The following is a 14818-nucleotide window of genomic DNA, read 5'->3' as shown; positions in this document are numbered from 1 at the left end:
GCACGTGCCTATTGGGAGGCCAAGGCAAGAAGACTGCATGAGGCCTAGGGAACATAGTGAGACTCTGTCTCTAAAAAAAAAAAGAAAAAAAAAATTAGCTGGGTATAGTGGCATGCACCTGTAGTCCAAAGTACTTGGGAGACTGAGGTGGAAGGATTGCTTGAGCCCAGGAGGTGAGGGTCAAAGCTGCTGCACATGAGCCATGTTTGTGCCACTGCACTCCAGCCTGGGCAACAGAGCAAGCCCCTGGCTCTAAAAAATAAAAAAATAATAATGGGCTAAAGCTCAAAGATGTTAAACAACTTGATGCAGTCATACAGCCAGGAAGTAGTAGAGCCTGGACTAGAACCCACACCTCCTGAATTTAAATTCTGTGTTTTTTTTCCATCAGCTCATAAATATGTAAACTAAAGGAAATTGTGGAAACTAACCTTTTGCTTATTTCTTTCAAGTCAACGTTGGTGAGGACTGTCCAGTATTCGATGGCCTGTTTGAGTTCTGTCAGTTGTCTACTGGTGGTTCTGTGGGTAAGGAATATTCATCTTCTCCCCAGGGGTAGACTGGGTTGTTCTAGTGAGGTCTGCCTTTTAGGCTGCTATCCTAGTTGGCTGATCTGAAACCATGTAGAATGGTCCTGTGGTTTTTACTTAAGTCTCTAAAATGGCTGGTGTAGTGTCTCACACCTGTAATCCCAGCACTTTGAGAGGCTGAGGAGGAGGATTGCTTGAGGTCAGGAGTTCAAGACCAGCCCAGGCAACATAATGAGACCCTCCTGTCTATAAAAAAATAAAATAAGTAAAAACAATTAGCCGGGCATGGTGACTCGTGCCTGTAGTACCAGCTACTCAGGAGGCTGAGGCTTAAACCCAGTAGGTTGAGGCTGCAGTGAGTCGTGGTCACACCACTACACTCTAGCCTGGGCAACAAAGCAAGACCCTGCCTCCAAAAAAAAAAACAGTTTAAAAAGCCTCTAAAATGTCCTTCTGGTTCAGTCCCAGCCCAGGTTCAATCTCTGACATGGTACTGACAGGTGTGCTTGACTGTCCTTTCCTACTAAGAGATCTTATGTACAGGCGTTCCCCACAGACCTCCTGGGGTTGTTAAGATGCTGTACGTAAAAGCAATTTGTGAACTGCAAAGTGCTATAGAAATGGAAGTGTCATCATCTGTGAATCTGTCCTATGAAAAAGTATGGTAATTACCTTTAGAGGTCAGAAATACTCCTCATGTATCTCCCACTTCCATTTGCAACTTTTGGGTTATCTCCAGGATTACTCTAAACGCTTTCTTAACAAATATTTATTTTCCTGTGATCCCCCACCAATATAATCATTGTGTCCATCCCCGCTGCCCCACCAATATAATCACAGAAAACAAAGAAGTGCACAGAAAAAACACAATCACCCACAGTCACAGGGTTGGTGGATAACCTCTGTTACCACGTTGGTGTTTGTATGGCCATTCTTTTGTGTGTGTGTTTATATCTGTATCACACATATACAACATCTATATTTTACAAAAGTGGGTTATATACATATCACATATATATGGTTTTATGCCTGCATTTCCTACTTAACGAAATTGTCTGTAGTTTTCTACAGCTTGCTTTCTTGTGGCTCTATGGTTATTCCATGTTGTGGATTTACTTGAGTTGATATAATCTGTCCCTCTTCTTGATAATTTGGATCAATCTATGCTTTTATTGCTGTTAAAATCAACACTGCAGCCGGACACAGTGGCGCACGCCTGTAACCTCAGCACTCTGGGAGGCTGAAGAGGGTGGATCACCTGAGGTCAGGAGTTTGAGACCAGCCTGACCAACATGGTGAAACCCCATCTATACTAAAAAATACAAAAATTAGCCGGGCGTGGTGATGTGTGCCTGTAATCCCAGCTACTTGGGAGGCTGAGGCAGGAGAATTGCTTGAACCTGGGAGGCGGAGGTTGCAGTGAGCCGAGATCGCGCCACTGCACTTCAGCCTGGGTGACAGAGTGAGACTCCATCTCAAAAAACAACAACAACAAATTAACACTGCCACAAATGCACTTGCACACATGGGTGTGTATTTATCTTTTACTTCTTCTGGGACCTATTCGTGCTAGTGCTTTTTGACCTAGTGTATCAGCACTATCTTTGGTAATTTTTCTTTTTCTTTTTTTTTTAAATAGAGTCTCCCTCCATCACCCAGGCTGGAGTGCAGTGGCGTGATCTTGGCTCACTGCAACCTCCGCCTCCTGGGTTCAAGCGATTCTCCTGCCTCAGCCTCCCCAGGTAGCTGGGACTACAAGTGTATGTCACCACGCCCAGCTAAATTTTTTCGTATTTTTAGTAGAGATGAGGTTTAACCATGTTGGCCAGGCTGGTATCGAACTCTTGACCTCAGGTGATCTGCCTGCCTTGGCCTCCCAAAGTTCTGGGATTACAGGCGTGAGCCACCGCGCGTGGCCTATCTTTGGTATTTTTTCAAAGTTCCTTGACCATGAGCCATAGTAAGAAATAAATTTACACATGCAATCCAGGATACATATAACATATGCATGCATGCACACACTCACTCACTCTGAAGCCAGAGTTTTGCAAAAGAGCAGTTACCCTTACTGTTACTCTGATATTTTTTTCTATGCTATTTCATTAAAAAAATATATATATATATATACACAAACACACTAATCATGATGCACTAAATCAATTTTAAGGCCTGCTAATGGGTTACTACCCTCAGTTTGGAAAATCGTTTTTTAAGAGTAGACAGTATCATGTATTCCCTGCTGGAGTAGGGTGGGAGGGAGGGGACTGGTCTATGAATTGTACAATACAGCTGTTGAATAGGCAGGTCTTAACCTCTCACTAGGTTCCCTGGGCTTCTTGGAGGAAGGGGAGAGTGGCTTAGTAACAGGCTTATGTTCTCTCTTCTCATGCCCAGCAAGTGCTGTGAAACTTAATAAGCAGCAGACGGACATCGCTGTGAATTGGGCTGGGGGCCTGCACCATGCAAAGAAGTCCGAGGCATCTGGCTTCTGTTACGTCAATGATATCGTCTTGGCCATCCTGGAACTGCTAAAGTATGCCTGCCTGGCCTTGTCTCTTGGAAGAGCACCTTAGGCCAGGTTCCCATTTCCCTCTCCCCCTGGGCTTGCCTCCCTAGTTTGCTTTTCCTACCGATGTGCTGGCTAGGATGTGCTCGGTGAGTGTCTCTGGCCATCATCTCCTTGACGGGGTCTTGGTTTGATCTGAGCCACGGCATGATCAGGGGCAGATGCTGCTCAGATCCTGCCTCCAGAGTGTCCCTGTGTGGCTGGAGTTGACCCTGGCTGTAGAGTAGGAAGATCGGACTTGGTCGGCTTGGTCAGGCCTCTGGAGACACCTGGCCGCTCTTCCACCTTCCTTCAGCCAGTTTCCACGTCTCTGGTGCTTAGAGATACCTGAGGGAGGCAGCCAGCCCGGTAAGCTGGGAGCTGGCGCCCTTGGCGCGTCCCATCCCCAAAGAGCCCCCAGACCCCTGACCCCCTTCTGATCCTAGGTATCACCAGAGGGTGCTGTATATTGACATTGATATTCACCATGGCGACGGCGTGGAAGAGGCCTTCTATACCACGGACCGGGTCATGACTGTGTCCTTTCATAAGTATGGAGAGTACTTCCCAGGAACTGGGGACCTACGGGTGAGAACGCCCTTTAGGAGCCAACCAGCTTACCCTCAGCTGGCAGCTCTACTTCTCTCTCCTATCTCATGCCACTAAAAATTGCTTCCTGCCTCTTCTGCCAATCAGAATACCACATCCCAATCTGAAGCACTTGCCCTGATCTCTTTCCCTTCCTTATTCTGGAGGAAGGGAATGATGGGACATAAAGGGCCAGAGAAAGAAGAGGGGTCTCCTGACTCACTGTACTTTCCTCCTGGCCACAGCTGGGTTGCATCACACTATTCTTATGTCTCATAAGCCTTGAGTTTGGGGGTAGGAATTGGGACTCTGAAGGACATCTCAAGTGTTCTTCATGTTTTTGGGTCACTTTCCCCTTTAGCCTTTTGACTGAAAACTATGGACTGTCTCTCCAGAAAAGTACATGAGATTTTACATCTGATATAGAATAGTTAATAGACAAGTCCCCTTACTGAAGCCCATCCATGAACCTTAGGATAAGAATCCTTGGAAGCTACTTCGTTGAACTGTTCCATCTGCTTCTATTAGCATGAATGTGGTGAAATCAGCTGCTTTGCCATGCCCGGTAGCCCTTGGGTAAAAAAGTGGCACTAATTCAGTTGTTTGCCATGGCAAGCGTTAGAATAAATGAGCATTCACTTTTTTTTTTTTTTTATGAGACAGTCTCTTTCTGTCACCCAGCCTGGAGTGCAGTGGCGTGATCTCGGTTCACTGCAGCCTCCGCCTCCTGCCTCCAGGCGATCTTGTGCCTCAGCCTCCGAATAGCTGGGATTTAGCTGGGATTATAAGTGCGTGCAACTATGCCCGGCTAATTTTTGTATTTTTAAAAGAGATGGGGTTTTGCCATGTTGGCCAGGCTGGTCTCGAACTCCTGACCTCAAGTTATTCACCCGCCTCAGCCTCCCAAAGTGCTGGACTTAAATAGGCGCACTCACTATTTTGAGGTTACTGGGAAGGACTTTCTTACCTCTCTCCTTCCCTCCACAACACCCTAGAGAGGGAACATGGGGGAAGAGGAGTGAGCATTAGAGCTCTCTGGAGTGGAAAGGGTTGTCTAGGGTGGCTGTCACTTCTGTGACCCACCTGCCAGCCAGCTCTAACCCAATCCCAAGGTAGAAATCTTGTGCTATAGGGTAGGCTATTCAATCTCTGGTCCCATCAACAGCTCTCAGCCTGGGGGTTGGCTAATGCTATGTCCAGAGATGATTTGCCAGTGAAGCTAGATTTGCCAGTGAAGAGAATGGTACTAACAAGGTACCTCTGTTCTGTCCTGGCCCACATCACGGGCCTAGCTTGTCTCTCTTGAACCTCTTCCTTTATCCCTCCAGCCCCTATCCTTGACCTTCCTTCAAGCTTCATCCTTCAGTTTTACTTTAATGGCCTTTTTAATTAGGATATCGGGGCTGGCAAAGGCAAGTATTATGCTGTTAACTACCCGCTCCGAGACGGGATTGATGACGAGTCCTATGAGGCCATTTTCAAGCCGGTAAGTGGCTTTATCCACCCCTTGGGCTACAAACAGGGGATTGGTCGGTGGTGGAGGGGAGCAAAGCACCCCCACCATACCTCAGGAATCTCTCCTTACTAAAGCTGGTGGGGAGATAGAAGTGTTTGAACCCTGGATTGCTGTGTGGTCAGTTAGGGGAACAAACACCCATATTTATTGGTTCCTTCTATGGGTCAGGTCTTCTGCTGGATACAAAAATATCTAAGACGTGATCTTTGCCCTCACGGACTATGGTGGGGAAGGCAGGCACATACCCAGTAGTCTATGATTAGTACTGTTTTTGTATCTCCATTTCTTTGGGCTGCTGGGAGATTATTGTGTTCTTTTGGTAGTGGTATGTCTCCTTGGTTTTTTTGTGTTCCTCATTGCCTTACATTGATGTCTGCACATTAGAAGAAGTAGGGACTTACTCCAGTCTTTGCAGACTGGCTTTGTCTGGGAAAGCCCTTCACCAGTCAGCCCATCCAGAGATTCTGGAAAGGCTGTGTGGCATGTTCCATGGGTAGGCTGGCCTAGTGCCTGTGTTTTTGAGGGATGATCAGAGGAATGAGAGATAAACTACTGCCTGGGCTGGCAGGAGGGTAGCCAGGGATGATGTCACAGAGGTGCTGATGTTTAAGCTGGACTTTGGAAAACGAGGAGGTGCCCATGTAAAGAAGGAGGTGACAGCAGTAAGGGTGGCATTTAGTAGAAGGAACGGCACTAGCAGAAGTGCAGAGGTGCCAGTGTGGCAGCATGTAGGCCAGTGTGGTGTATGGGAGGAGTGCTGAAGGAGGCGGTGGGAAGTGTATGCTGGGCTCAGTATTTCAAAGGGAGCCTTGAATGCCATGCCAAGGAGTTAAATCTTCACTTATAAACAGTAAGAAACTGCTTAACCTAATAAGGTCAGGTAGTCATTCAGCAAACACTGACTGCTCACTATGTGCCTAGTATTTAATAAGGGCTACAGAAGTGGGAGTTGCGGTCTCGGTCTCAGTAATTATTAGACTCTGCTTGTGAGAATAAGATAAACTAAAAGTGCTTGCTAATAATGTAAGGCTTCAAGTCTGTAAGACCGAATGAGTAGAGTAGATGCAGCTAAAGGTCAGGAAGGCTTCCTGGAGGAAGTGGCACTAGAGCTTGGGCAACAGAAGAGACTTAGGGAGTTGACAGGGAGGCCATTCTAGGTTCAGTGTTACTAGAGTGTTAGAAGGGTCTTAGAGAACTTTTTAAATTGGAAAATTGAAATCCCAAGTGGGCAAGCAAGAGCTCCAGCCTAGCACTCCCTTTTCTCTCCCACATAGCATGAGGGAGAGTGGAAAGGTAGGAGTGGGTGGGAAAGTGTTGCACCCAGCCTTACCACCCCAAACCTCGTATTGCTTTCTTGAGGTTGGTGGTGACCAGGATGTATCATTTTAGGTCATGTCCAAAGTAATGGAGATGTTCCAGCCTAGTGCGGTGGTCTTACAGTGTGGCTCAGACTCCCTATCTGGGGATCGGTTAGGTTGCTTCAATCTAACTATCAAAGGTGAGACCAGGTAGCACAAGGATGGGTGGGCGGGGTCCTGCTTGGTGCTCCTGTAACTCAGCTCCCCTTCTCCCACCAAAGGGCACGCCAAGTGTGTGGAATTTGTCAAGAGCTTTAACCTGCCTATGCTGATGCTGGGAGGCGGTGGTTACACCATTCGTAATGTTGCCCGGTGCTGGACATACGAGACAGCTGTGGCCCTGGATACAGAGATCCCTAATGGTAATAGCTGCAGGGCCAGGTTCGGCTGGGCTGGGTGGGAGCTGGAGCTCATCTGTCCTTAAGTTTATAACCCCTTCCCCATTGGTCACATGACTGCTCCTCTTCTGATACTAGTCACTGAGTCTCCTGCCTGTCCTCTTGTGATCAGCAGACCATACCATCACTTTTTCCCTAGTCTTTTTTAGCTCTCTCCCCTCTCCCTCCTGCTTTTGGTCTGGACAAAGTTCTCATTGGTAATTTACAGCTTTGGAATTTCTACTCTGTAGAGTAACTGGAGTAGCGAGTGAAGGGAGCGCTCATAATGAGCATGGCCTCAAGTGTCCTAAACCAGGGACATGGGCCTTCTCCTAGCGACATATACACCACTGGTACAGACATAGGAGAGTGATGTTAAAAAGATGGAAATCCCATAGGTACCGTGTCTCACAGTGTCTTGGAGGCATTCTCCTCTGTTTGGATAAATGGGCCCAAAGAAACCTACAAATGCTTTAGGGTGCTTACGTGCAAATGGTTAGGGTGCGGTGGCCAGGTCTCTTGACGGTCTTCTCTCCTGCCCCAATCAGAGCTTCCATACAACGACTACTTTGAATACTTTGGACCAGATTTCAAGCTCCACATCAGTCCTTCCAATATGACTAACCAGAACACCAATGAGTACCTGGAGAAGATCAAGTGAGTATATCCTCCGGCCACCCCTTGGTTGAACATTCCTGACTTTGGTTTGTCCCTGACCAGAGCCCTGCTACTCTCTCCCATTGGCCACAGACAGCGACTGTTTGAGAACCTTAGAATGCTGCCGCACGCACCTGGGGTCCAAATGCAGGCGATTCCTGAGGACGCCATCCCTGAGGAGAGTGGCGATGAGGACGAAGAAGACCCTGAGAAGCGCATCTCGAGTGAGACTCGGACCTAGAGCCCTATGCCTTCCATTCAATAGGCAGCTCCCACTTCCACCACCATTCCTGGCTGCACACTCCCTCCAAGCTCCCCACCTGTAGAGAAATCTGTTTTCGAGTTCCAGTGCCTGTAGGAACAGGTTAGGGAGCCCGAGTTCCTCCCTCTTCTGGTTCCCTTTCCCTTGGTGTCTCTTGGAGGACACGCAGGGAAGCACTGGGCATAGACGCTGAGCTAAATCAGCACCCGCCTGCCCTCTCACCCATGCTTCCCACTCCCTCCCAGTCTGCTCCTCTGACAAACGAATTGCCTGTGAGGAAGAGTTCTCCGATTCTGAAGAGGAGGGAGAGGGGGGCCGCAAGAACTCTTCCAACTTCAAAAAAGCCAAGAGGGTCAAAACAGAGGATGAAAAAGAGAAAGACCCAGAGGAGAAGAAAGGTGGGTTTGGGTTCAGCCGGGACTTGGGTCTCCAGCCTGAGAGGATGAATCTATGTAGGGCAGTGGGAGGAGGGAGTGACTCAGGCCCTGTCAGCTCCTGTGGGGCTCTTCCTCAGTTCCTTGAGCCTTTCAGTGGCTCCCAGAAGTGACAGAGCCCACAAAACAATGAACCTCTACTGCCCGAGCACGGCTCTCACATACCACCCAAGCCCTTTTCCTAGCACTGCACCCCAGTTTCCCAGGGGGCTGCCTCCGCCCACCAGGTTCTGGCTGTAGCAGGCTGGGAAACCGGTCCAACCTGTTCTCAACAGGGCTCACTGGGAGTACCAGGGATGGGCTTTTCTCTCTTGTATGTCCAGTGAGCTGTAGTGTTGGGGAAGGGGTCTCAGGGTAAATGAAGACCTCATGGGTCTTCCCAGAAGTGCTGCCCTTGGCCATCCCTGTACTCTTGTGTTCTAGAAGTCACTGAAGAGGAGAAAACCAAGGAGGAGAAGCCAGAAGCCAAAGGGTGAGGAAGGAGCTGCCTGTGGCCATCTCCCTGGCATTGGAGCACCAGCCCCTTTGTCCCACCACTCTGAGGAAAGGCACAGGGACAGCTGGTCCAGCTTACAAAGGCCTCTTTCAGGGACCAGTCTGTCCAGCTCTGCAGTTCTAGGCAGAGCTAGGAGCCCCAGCCCCCAGTAGTCACCTAGGATCCTGTGGAAGTCACTGTCTGCACTTTTGCCCCGAGGCTCTGGGCTGGGTCATCTCATGCTAGTCTCTACTCTCTCCACAGGGTCAAGGAGGAGGTCAAGTTGGCCTGAACAGACCTCTCCAGCTCTGGCTTCCTGCCGAGTCCCTCACGTTTCTTCCCCAACCCCTCAGATTTTATATTTTCTATTTCTCTGTGTATTTATATAAAAATTTATTAAATATAAATATCCCCAGGGACAGAAACCAAGGCCCCGAGCCCAGGGCAGCTGTGCTGGGTGAGCTCTTCCAGGAGCCACCTTGCCACCCATTCTTCCCCAGTTCTTAACTTTGAACCATAAAGGGTGCCAGGTCTGGGTGAAAGGGATACTTTTATGCAACCATAAGACAAAATCCTGAAATGCCAAGTGCCTGCTTAGTAGCTTTGGAAAGGTGCCCTTATTGAACATTCTAGAAGGGGTGGTTGGGTCTTCAAGGATCTCCTGTTCTTTTCAGGCTCCTAAAGTAACATCAGCCATTTTTAGATTGGTTCTGTTTTCGTACCTTCCCACTGGCCTCAAGTGAGCCAAGAAACACTGCCTGCCCTCTGTCTTCTCCTAATTCTGCAGGTGGAGGTTGCTAGTCTAGTTTCCTTTTTGAGATACTATTTTCATTTTTGTGAGCCTCTTTGTAATAAAATGGTACATTTCTATATCCTCCTGAGCTTGTTTCCTATGTGTCCCTGGGTTGGTTTCAACTCTACTTCCCTGCCCTTCTGGTGTCCATGAGTATTGGGGCAACCCCCTGAACAAGAAAACCCCATAAACTTACCTGCCTGCCTTAACTCCTCCCTTGAGGTTTGAGGTGAACTACTTTCCACCAATCTTCTCACCCTACCCCCAGAAGACCACTCATTAAAGCACCACTAAAGGGACGACATTTATTCCTTTTCCAAATGTTACAGTAAAACCAGGTGAAGAGAATGGTTTTAGCAGTTAGAAAAAAAAAAAAAAAAGTACAAATCTGGGGTTTGGCCATTAAAAGTTATTTACAACAGTGGGAGAAAAAAAGACAAGAAGTTGTTTCACATTACAGACCTCCCCCCACCCCAAAGCCTAATACTTGCTTACCAAGTCAAAAAAGAGACACAGTTGATTCACAAGCTGGAGGTTTGAACTTGAGTAAGACATTTATAAAAACCTAGACGGGGCAGTGTCCTCCCCAGCCCAGGTGCCACTAGGCACAGCACAAGAGACTAAAAACAACAGGGGAAGACTGGACACTCAAGGTTTGGGAGTATAAGCACCCCACTTCTGGCTCAGGGATTTGGGGAGTAGGGTAAACAAAACCTACTTGGAAAAGAATTGGGGAAGAAAACCAACAACTGCCTTATGCAGGGGTGGGGACAGGGAAGGAGGTAGGGCCAGGGACAGGAGCATTTCACATCACTAACCTAACTTGGGAAGCTGTAAGGGACCATCTTCAACTGGCCTTAAGAGGAGAACCAGATGGCTGATGGGAGAATCCACAGGAGGGAGAGGAGGAAAGGGAACGTGGCTGGGAGGAGGCAATAGCCCCTTCCTTTCTGGGCACAGGAAGGCAGCCAGGGCACCAGGTCCAGGCAGTGACCTCACAAGGACAGCACAGTTTTTGCAGCTTAGAGATCACCCACCTGCCCCTACCTAGCTACTCATTCTGCTCAGCGCTGGCTGGTGTAGGGCCACTCTCCGGCCCCGAGGGAGTGGATGGCTCTGTAGCCTGGGGCCCTGCCTCTTCTTCTGAGGCTGCACTAGCCTCTGCCCCCTTGGCCTGGGGTTCCTGGCTCTCAGGGGTGGCTGCGGCCTTCCCTTCCTGAGCAGTGCCCTCGTCGCTGCAGGCACCGATCTCCCCCTGCTCCTGCTCTTCCTCTGTGGGTGAGGAGGCAGAAGAATCACCCCCACCCTCCTTCCGATTTCTCTTGAAGGACAGGCCGCTCAATTTGAAAGGCTTCTTGAAAGAGAATTTCTTCTTCTTCTTGGGGGTCTCCTTGGGGGGGACCTCCCCCTTGGCCTCAGCACCCTGGCTAGGGGGTGCTGGCTCGATGGCATCGCCAGTCGCCCCGGCTGCCTCATCTGTTCCGTTCACAGGGGGCGACTCCCCTTCACCCTTGGGGGATAAGTCTCCATTGCTTTTCACGTGGCCATTCTCCTGCAGGGCAGAAGGGATAGCAATGAGGGCAGGGGCTTCCCCTCCCCCAGCCCGCTTCTGATCCCTTCTAGAGGAAGGGGTCCTCGATTCGATTCTACTGCAACCCGAAAGTCTGGCTTCAGCCTCACCCACACCCAGGATCCCGTCAAACACCTCCCTCTCGCCCCTCACGGGCGCGCGGGGAGCGAGCGCGCAGAGGGCGCGACCGGCAGGAGGCGCTGGGGTCCCGTGGCCCCCACCCCCGTCCCCCGGGGCGCGCTCTCTATTCCGCGCGGAACCGCTCCGGATCTGCTGTGCGGATCCCGGGCAGGCGGGCGAGCCGCTCTAGGCGACATTGGGCGGGAAGCCGCCCCGGGGCGCTGTCTCTCTGCACCTGGACGGCCTATTTTCCCAGCCTCCCGCTTTGTGTAAGTGGCCCCCACCCACCCCAGGCTCTCCCGCATCTCGGCTCCCCCTTAAAAAAAAAAAAAAGACCGTGGGCCACCGAGGTCGGGTCGGCGGGTGGAGTGCGCTCCCCGCCGGGCCCCAGCTCCGCGGCCCCTGGGCGCCCCCTTGGCGTGGCCCAGCAGCGCCTTTGTTCCCCGCGCGGCACTCGGGGCGGCCGGGGGGCAGCGCCGGGGGCCGGGGCCGCGAACAAAGAAGGCGGCAGGGCCCGGCCGGCGCCCCCTCCCTGCCCCTCCCCTCGCTTCGCCCGCGGGGGCTGCGGCGCCGAGAACAAAGGGACCGGGCGGGGGAGGGGGCGCCGCGTGTCCCGGGCCGGACAAAGCGCGCGGCCCCGGCCCCGGGCCCTAGAAGGGGCGAGGTGCGAGAGGAGGGGCTGGGGCCGGCAGGGCCAAGCGTACCCACCTGGCCGTTGGCCTTCGCGGGGGAAGCGCCTGCTGCCTCCTCGGCGGTCACGTCGCCCCGGGGAGCCTTGGAGCTCTGGCTGCCCATGATGGGGGTCTGCTGGGGGGCGCTTGGAGCCGCCCCGGGCTCGCGCCGCAGGGGATAGTACGGCGGGGTCGGCCCGGCCGGCGGAGGGGTGGGGCTGGCGCCCGAGGGGGAGGGGTGCCGGGGGAAGCCGAGCTGCACCTCCGCTCCGCGGCCGACCCGCTAGCTGCGCCCGCCGCCGCTCCGCTCCGCGCCAGAATGCCGTCCGCCGCCCGCCGAGCTGCCTATATATAAGCGCCCGGAGCGCGGGGCGGGGCCGGACATTTAAATGCGCGCCCAATCGAGGGGCGGAGGCGGGGTTGGCTCGCAGGCCCCACTTGCGCAGCAGGCGACGCTGGCGGTCGGGTACCCCCCACCCCACCCGAATCCCAGGGGCAGGTAGAGTCCGGTGTGGGCAGGAGCGAGGCCAGTCCTCCCGCGAGCTGGGCGGGGCGGGGCGGGGCGGGGCGGGGCGGGGGGCCTGGAGGAAGGAGACGGGCAGTCATTCCATCCTCTCCGCTCCACCTCTCCGGTGGGCGCCCCCGCAGCCTGGAGCGCCCCCAACGCCTTGGTCCTGCAGCCGCTGGCAGTCTCCCGCTTGAACCCTTCGAAGGGCTCACACGACCAGACTCGTCAGATGGCTGGTCCTGAATTATACTCTAGAAATGTGGTCATAGAAGCTGCAGGGCCCCTGCGCTGGGCTCGGCACCCGCTCCGGCCTGGAGAGCGGTCAGAGGTCCCACCCACGTCCCTGCCTGCCTGCCATGGCCAGCCGGGGAGCGGAGGGCTCTGACTTGCCTCGGGGTCACTCTGGTCGGACTAGTGAGGCCTTTCCCTCATTCCTCCTTTCAGTCCCTTGGTGGCCAGTCATTCTGAGTGGGGACAGACGGATTCACCTTGAAGCCCTCCTGCCCTCAGCCTGGACCCACTGCAAAGTCCCACGTGGGGGACTTTGTGACCTTGAAGGGCATCTCCATCCCCATTGAAAGGCCAAGGCTCAGAGGCATTGACAACCTGTCTGACTTGGCTCTGGTCCTTCCTCTTTACCTCCACACACAACTCTGCTCCCCTACATCAGGGTGCCCCAGGCCGGCAGAGGAACCCCAGCTGGGGACTCAACAAACCTCAAAACACCCCAGTTTCTGAAGGGGACGGATAGGATGCTACCAAGGGTCCCTCCAAGGGACAGCCCCTTGAGGACAGCCCTCAAAGCTGCCCAGCCCAGCTTCCCACCCTGCCTGAGAGCAAGGGAGCCCGGAGGTGCTCCGGGCTGGAGACTCCCTAGCTCTGGTCCTCTGCCACCTCTCCTTCTGCTGGCCTGGATAGGCTGCTGGGAACCCCAGAGTCCTGGCCGGCCCCAGATGTCTGTGTCCGGCTGCCAGCCCTCAGCCCCCAGGAGGAAAGGGATGGGGGCTGGAAGGAAGCAAAGTGTTGCAAATGCAAGGCTGTGTCCCAGCCAGCTCAGCAAGTCCCTCCCCTCCCTCCTACGGTGAAGCCTCCTGGGAGGCCTGAGGCTGTGAAGTGTGGAGACACCCCAGGGCCTGAGAAATTGGGAACTCCCCAGAGATCTGACCACAGAGGGGCGGGGAGGGCTGAGGTGGCTTCTACATTCTGCACTCACTCCTGTATCCTCCATCCCCACCCCCACCCTGAGACTACAGAATACCCTCAGCTATCTCAGCTTCACTTGCCCCCCACCCCTGCCGCATTTCACAGACTGGGACCCTGAGGTTCAGGAAGAGAAAGTGACATGCCCAAGGGCACACAGCAGCTACCAGTAGCTGAGGGTGAGAAAAGGCTTGGAGAGGTTTGATAACATGGGCCAAGGGCTGTAAGGAATCCCCTGGCAGAATTTTCTGTTGAGATCTGGGGCTGCCTGGTCAGAGTGGGAGGCAAGGGCTAGCTTTGGGACGGGGAGAGGCACTGTGCCCCCACTGCAGCTCACTGAAAGTACCGTGACTTCTCCACAGCTTGCCACTAAGGGAATTATGTCATGACCTGCTCTCTGTCTCAGCCACAATAGGGAACCCACAATGCTGCCAGGCGCTGCTCGCACCAGTTGGCTGGGCTCAGAGGGACGGAGGGTGTGTGAGTCTTGCACGGGTTGGGGTCAGAAGTTAAGAGCAGAACCTAAGGCTTCTGATCCCCAGGCACTGCCTGGCGGGGATGAGAGGCAAATCTTCCCAAGGATCCCAGGAGGAGCATCGAAGAGCATCAGGGTGAAAGACCCCGAGTCCCCAGAGCCCCAGAGGGAGCCTGGTCCCCAGGGGATGCCCTGCATCCCCACCAGACATCCCAGGAGGCTGGGGAGGGGGCGCCTGGGAGCCTGATCCCTCAGCAAATCCAGGTCCCAGCAGCATCTGACTTCTGGAAGAGGCAAGAGGTTTAGGATGCTTCAGGGTGGGGGTGGGAGGTTACAGCAGCCCCACGGCCTCCTGGGTCCACACTGCAGCTCCTTCCTCCCCAGCTGCTGCCAACCCAGACAATGCGCCCATTGTTCTGCGTCTCCGGGAGCCTGTGTGCAACTGCGTGTATCTGTTTCTCTCTGTGTGTGACTGTGTGTATTGCTCTGTGTCTGTGTGTGTGAGACTTTCTGGCTGTGTGTGTGTGTGTGTGCGTGCATGTGCCCAGGTGTGCACGTTTGTGGTTGCGTGCGTCTGGATCTTTGTTTGGCCCTGTATATTCAAGGGTGAAGGAGAGAGCCTAGTGATCCTGGTAACTGAGACTTGCTGGGTTTGTGCCTGCCCTTCCTTGAGACTGTTGGTGACTGTGTCTGACTGGGTGTGAAACTGAGTGTGTGGCTGTATGAGAGAATATCGATG

General features: G+C 53.0%; 2 protein-coding genes across 3 annotated transcripts in view; one reads left to right on the top strand and one right to left on the bottom strand.

Annotated features, from left to right (window-relative positions):
• Positions 1-9614, top strand: part of HDAC1 (histone deacetylase 1) — a 41715-nt gene extending 32101 nt beyond the window's left edge. For both annotated transcript variants that reach the window (XM_004025370.4, XM_063700707.1), the window contains exons 4-14: positions 453-527; positions 2925-3063; positions 3522-3663; positions 5057-5149; positions 6569-6677; positions 6759-6899; positions 7463-7571; positions 7665-7795; positions 8079-8231; positions 8691-8739; positions 9007-9614. In XM_004025370.4, the coding sequence (XP_004025419.3) occupies positions 453-527; positions 2925-3063; positions 3522-3663; positions 5057-5149; positions 6569-6677; positions 6759-6899; positions 7463-7571; positions 7665-7795; positions 8079-8231; positions 8691-8739; positions 9007-9034 (1169 nt within the window). In that variant the 3' untranslated portion in view covers positions 9035-9614. The remainder of the gene's footprint in view (positions 1-452; positions 528-2924; positions 3064-3521; positions 3664-5056; positions 5150-6568; positions 6678-6758; positions 6900-7462; positions 7572-7664; positions 7796-8078; positions 8232-8690; positions 8740-9006) is intronic.
• A 212-nt stretch (positions 9615-9826) lies between these two features.
• Positions 9827-12431, bottom strand: MARCKSL1 (MARCKS like 1). Its single transcript, XM_004025377.4, has 2 exons — positions 11934-12431; positions 9827-11087 (listed from the first exon to the last, which is right to left on the bottom strand). Exons 1-2 carry the CDS (start codon positions 12018-12020, stop codon positions 10587-10589), a joined length of 588 nt encoding a protein of 195 aa, XP_004025426.1. The 5' UTR covers positions 12021-12431; the 3' UTR covers positions 9827-10586.
• Between the last annotated feature and the right edge of the window lie 2387 nt (positions 12432-14818).

Source organism: Gorilla gorilla, chromosome 1 (genome assembly GCF_029281585.2).
Source record: "Gorilla gorilla gorilla isolate KB3781 chromosome 1, NHGRI_mGorGor1-v2.1_pri, whole genome shotgun sequence".
Taxonomy (NCBI): domain Eukaryota; kingdom Metazoa; phylum Chordata; class Mammalia; order Primates; family Hominidae; genus Gorilla; species Gorilla gorilla.
Note: the sequence above shows the minus strand (reverse complement) of the source record. Positions and strands in the feature narration are given on the sequence as shown.

Bases quoted from the DNA above. Each gene is read 5' to 3' on its own strand.
- MARCKSL1 (XM_004025377.4), bottom strand. From the start codon at position 12,020: ATGGGCAGCCAGAGCTCCAAGGCTCCCCGGGGCGACGTGACCGCCGAG. The intron at 11,088-11,933 runs GTGGGTACGCTT...TCTGCCCTGCAG, and splicing joins CCGCGAAGGCCAACGGCCAG to GAGAATGGCCACGTGAAAAG.